This window comes from Lactuca serriola, chromosome 9, assembly GCF_051521515.1.
Source record: "Lactuca serriola cultivar US96UC23 chromosome 9, Lser_US96UC23_V15, whole genome shotgun sequence".
In the NCBI taxonomy this organism is placed as follows: Eukaryota; Viridiplantae; Streptophyta; class Magnoliopsida; order Asterales; family Asteraceae; genus Lactuca; species Lactuca serriola.
The window spans coordinates 42,225,575-42,231,464 of NC_136416.1; the positions used below are offsets into that span (position 1 = coordinate 42,225,575).

Consider the following 5,890-nt stretch of genomic DNA (forward strand, 5'->3'; position numbering starts at 1 on the left):
GTTATGTCCTTGAAACTGACAGCAATATATATTTTCTTTACATTTAAGCAGTTCATAAATATATACTAAAAATAATAAAATTGATCAACAACAAGGGCTAGCATTAAAAAAGTAAAGAAACTACATAACGAATGCACATAATTGTCTAAATATTTAAAATATGTTAATTTAAAAATAATTAAAAAAAAAATATATTAAAATTCAAATTTGGATAATCTGAAATTCTGAATATCCTTTGAACCAGATTTTCGGATAGTGGTTTGGAATTTTGTATCTTTAAAGACCCTATATCACTTTAGAATAGGGGCAGCTGGTGGGATATACATAATCTTCCATTGTGAAATCCAGGTGACTGTAATGGACGTCAAAGGAAACAACACACCGGCGATCGGCATCGACCTCGGAACCACTTACTCATGTGTCGCCGTTTGGAAGCATGATCACATCGAAATCATTCCCAATGAACAAGGCAACCGAATCACACCGTCATGTGTTGCTTTTGTTGATGGAGAACGTCTCATCGGCGATGGCGCCAAGAATCAAGTGGCGATGAACCCTGCTAACACCATATTTGGTAACTTCTGTTTTTTTTTTCTATTAATTGTTTATAGAATGTTGTTAATCTTGTTATGGTTAATGATTTAACAATGTTAAGACGACCCATTAGATTTGAGAAAATCGTTCCTAGTTAAATGAATTTTTTTGCAACGTATTTAAATCCATGAAATCTCTCTCATCCTAGTTATAAACCAAACTTTTGAAGTAATTAGTGTAGGTCTTGATCAGGAGACTGATGAAAAATCTCTCATCCTAGTTACGCCCTTCATTATGTATCCGGCTTCATATTACTTTTTTTAAATAACAACCAAGAAATGAAAAAATCCACTCCTAGGGGAAATCACAATCTTTGCCGACATAGTTGGTTTTCACTTGGTTATTGATCTAATTAATTTTGGATATCAGATGCTAAGAGGTTGATTGGGAGGAGATTCAGTGATTCCAAAGTGCAGGATGACATCAAGTTGTGGCCTTTTAAGGTCATACAAGGGTCAGCCGATACACCGAAGATTGTTGTCTCCTATAGAGGTGAAGAGAAGGAATTTTTGGCGGAAGAAATTTCATCTATGATTCTTGGGAAGATGAAAGAAACAGCTGAATCATACCTCGGAAAACCCGTTAAAAATGCTGTCGTAACTGTCCCCGCTTATTTTAATGATTTACAACGTCAAGCAACAAAAGATGCTGGTACTATTGCTGGACTTAATGTCATTCGCATGATCAACGAGCCTACAGCAGCAGCAATTGCTTATGGTCTTACCAATAAGTCTGATATCACTCGCAAGATCAATGTGCTAGTCTTTGATTTGGGTGGTGGCACTTTTGATGTCTCTATATTGACAATTACTGAAGGGGGAACCATTGAAGTGAAAGCTGTTGCTGGTGACACTCATTTGGGAGGTGAGGATTTTGATAACCGCATGGTGGATCATTGTGCTCAAGAATTCAAAAGGAGATGGAATAAAGACTTAACAGGGAACAAAAAAGCATTAGGGAGACTGAGATGTGCTTGTGAGAAAGCAAAAAGGATTCTTTCATGCAATACTCAGACTTCAATCGACGTAGATTGCTTGCATGAGGGAATTGATTTCTCTATGAAATTCACTAGAGCTAAATTTGAAGAGTTGAACATGCTTTTCTTCAATAAGTGCATCGAGACTCTTGAGGCATGTTTAAGTGATGCAAAGATGCCAAAATCGTGTGTTAACGAGGTGATTCTTGTGGGTGGCTCAACTAGAATACCAAAGGTCCAGTGTATGTTGCAAGATTTTTTCGATAAGAAGAAGCTACACAAGAGCGTAAACCCTGATGAGGCAGTTGCATATGGTGCAGCTGTTTTGGCGGGAAAGTTAAGTGGTAACAGTCATGAGAGCTGTCAAAATTTGTTGTTAATGGACGTCGCTCCTTTGTCAGTTGGTCAAGAAATTAAAGAAGGAGTATTTAGTGTTGTGATTCCACGAAACACTCCAATACCTACGAAGAAATCCCAAATCTATATTACAACCAAGGACAATCAATCTTCGACTATTATCAAGGTGTATCAAGGTGAAAGAGCAAGAGCTACTGATAACCATTTGATGGGGAAGTACACGATCTCTCTACCACAGGCTCCAAGAGGAGTTACCCGATTCAGGGACTACTTTGAAATAGATGTGAATGGCATCCTCACAGTCACATCGGAGATAATTTCAACTGGTGAGATACAGAAACTCACAATTCCCACCAAAATTGGAAGTCTCACAGAGGAACAGATCGAGGAGATGGTAAAAGATGCTGAGAAGTACAAACAGGAGGATCAAGAATTCAAGAAGAAAGCCGATGCATTGAATGCATTAGAGGATTGCGTATACAACATGAAGAAAAAGATAAAAAATATGGCGCATGGAAAGAGCTTGAGGGAAATGGAAAACGCCATTACTGATATAACCAAGTTGTTGGAGCAGAAACAAGCTGTATCTATTGATGAGATTCAGCGCATGAAGAAACATTTGGAGTCTTTATCAAAACACAATGACATGGGTAGCACATGGAAAAAATTACACTATACCAGGAATTTTTTCAAAAAGTTTCTACCAAGCCAAAAAATTAGCCCGTAGGCAACCATATGCATGGAAGCGTTTCAGGAACGAAATCATGGCGATGACCCTAGTGAGACTCTCAGGTATTCTTCTTAAGCCCCTTTTTTATTTTCATTAGATGATGTTTAACAATAAGGTGCAACTTCTTAAACCAAGAACCATTTCATATTTGGTCTCATAAGTTGTAAACCAAATTAAACATGAATTTTGGAATGCTATTTTAGCTGGTTAGTTTTGTTTTTAGACAATTTTGAGCACCATCTATATATGTTGGTTGGTTGTTTAATTTATATTATTTTATCACAATATTTCCCTTAAATCATTCCATGTATTGAGAAGCAATGTATAATACATGCAAGAACAAGAATAAGGCCGATATGATGATTATACATTAGTACATATAAAATACAAATACATATATGTCACTAATAAGACTATGTATGCCTAGGAAGCTTGGTTTTATACGGCCTGGTCCATTTTAGACCATGTTTATTGGGTGATCATATGTCCGAACCGGTCGAATGTAATTTTGGTACAATTCAGTTAAATGTAAAAGCAAAAATAACAGCACGACAACCGGTTGAAGAAATGAGTCCTCTGCCAACCTATTTTCCCGATGTGTAGATTGTTTACATAGTTATTAAAAATTATAAAAAAAAATACATCAAAATTCATAATTTTTAATTTCATACAAATAAACTATAATATTAATATATTTTTGTATCTATTGAAACTTTCAAATAGAATATTGTATTTTTTTGTTTGATAAACAATCAAAAAGTAGAGATTGATTGATAGTATTTATTGTGTATATGGATAAAAGTAAAGATTGGTTGATAAATTTAATTGTGTATGTGTATGATTAAAAAATAATATGGAATTTTTGAGATGATTTTATCAATGATTTTTATGTTGTAATATGACTTTTGATTTTTGTAACGAACCTAATTATGCAAAATTTATAATTTGAAAATTATAGTTAAGACTTTAGTGAGTCATTTGTATTTATTATGTTTCATATTTAACTTTTAGACTTGTGCCATTTTATGTAATTTTATACATTTCAAAAAATTGTATATCCTATCAACATAGGGGTACAACATTGAATGGAAAAATATGGAAAAGATGTATGTAAGAAATGGTTGCATTTTGAAAAAAAAATGAATGGGAAAAGCTAGAAATAGTTATCGCTACTGCAAAAGCGATAGAATATTTACATTAATAGTGCTTCAAATGGATTTCTTCATTGTGATGCATGTATAACCCCATAGCATTTTATTTAGATGTTGGTTACAATCCAATGGTTGTATTTTAGGTTGTCAAAGTTGTTTCATAGAGGCAGGTGCCTTTAAAACTTCAAACTTTTAGGATTCGTGAAACATAAGGTTACATTCAGACTTCAAGCTTTTACAAATGAAAATGTATCATTATGGGTGGTTGGAGACATGGTATTTAATGGAGACTATCATTAAACCAATGACGGAATGTATTATATACTAGGTGTGAAACCCGTGTATTACACGGGTTGATTTAAAAAAAAAATTAAACATTAAAGTGTAAACGAAAAATATTTTTTAATGTATATCTTTAAATTAAGGAAGATACATATTTATTGCAATTTAATATATCATATATATCATATTTAATACTTTACATATATAAGTATATGACTTTAATTTTAAAAATTAGAACAAACCAAAAATTGACAAGTGGATAATATTTATTTCAAAAATACCACAAAATGACAAGTGTCAAAATTAATGAGAAATTGACATGTGGCAAAAAAACCTTCAGTTATTAAGGAGGATGTATGTTTAGCCCAAGATGTAGCGTATATCATATTTAAACCTATGAACTTTATATGAGTTTTATGCAGAAAAATTCCATTATTTTGGGAAATTTTTTTTTGATAAAGTTATAAGTTTTTTTTACAGAGAAATCCCAATTATTTAACAATTTGTCCAAGTTAACAAAAAATTTATTTTTTATATTTTAATAGGAAATGACAGATTATGTAATTTTCCCAAAATAATAAGACTTTTTTGTTAAAAAAATTAATACTTTATCAAAAAAATTCCCAAAATAGACTTTATATTTTGTATATATACTTGTATTATATCATTATATGCTTTGGAAAGAATCGAAAGTGATAATCATTCAACGTTAATAGAATATCAAAGTGATATCCCTAAAATCTCTCCATTCTATTCCAATTTTAATCTCCTTCTCATGGCAACTTTCTTCCCTATCTATAAGTGTAATTTTTCCTTCCAAAACGTTTGGGATTACAAACATCAGGGCTCTTATCCAACTATTCTAACCTTGAAAGATTAAACTACGACTCCCGGAAGGAGCTTTTCTCAACTCACTGAAATGGTTATGATGTAACCGATCATATCGATGCATCATCCGATAATCCAAAACCCACACCAGTTGACCCAGAAGGGAAAAATGTGGATTCCATCGTGAATATTTGGATATACACCACAATATCCAAATGTCTACTCTAAATGATCTTGAATAGATATTCTTTGTCACTTATCTTTTAAGGGGGTGTTTATGTAAGCTTATTTTTTTGGGCTTAAGCTTATGAACTTAAGAGCTTAAGAACTTATGAGTTTATAAGATAAAAAAGTGTTTGGATTATCTTATAACTTATTAGCTAATAAACTTTGAATATAAAGTATGTTAGTCGACATACAATCTCAAACTTTGCAAAAAAAAAAAAGTTATTCATTTGTCTTTATGTTTTTTTGGTTATTTTATCTGTTACTTACATATATAATCAAAAATTGCCAAACAATCAACATCAAGCTTGATTAATCATATAGAAAGTCGTTTCATATTTGAATACAAATGATTTTTTTGAGTTATTCGATATCAAATAATCACTTTTGAAACACAAATACAAACAAAGGGTTGTCAACGAACAAATATAAAATATCAAAAATGGCATATATATTCCATAATGTACCAAAATCATATACCTTGCATTAGCCAGCTGAAATAGTAATTAACCACATCAATTGATCATTTGATCTTATCAAAGTGATACTATTTAACATCATCAAATGAAAAGACAACGCCCAAAGAAGATAACTTGTGTTTAACGATCATGATATGAGAACTAAAACTTTGGCATGCACATAGATTCAAGTTGTTCCTTCATTCGTTCAATCTCATCAACTATTGCATCTTGATTGTCCTCAATCCACGTCGTAGCATCAACAATAACATGCTCCATTTTCTTCATG

At 32.3% G+C, this 5,890-nt stretch overlaps 1 protein-coding gene across 1 annotated transcript; it reads left to right on the plus strand.

The window, feature by feature from the left end:
• Positions 1 to 319: 319 nt before the first annotated feature.
• Positions 320 to 2,926, plus strand: LOC145076811 (heat shock 70 kDa protein 18-like). Its single transcript, XM_079022612.1, has 2 exons — positions 320 to 574; positions 964 to 2,926. Exons 1-2 carry the CDS (start codon positions 358 to 360, stop codon positions 2,652 to 2,654), a joined length of 1,908 nt encoding a protein of 635 aa, XP_078878738.1. The 5' UTR covers positions 320 to 357; the 3' UTR covers positions 2,655 to 2,926.
• Positions 2,927 to 5,890: the final 2,964 nt, after the last annotated feature.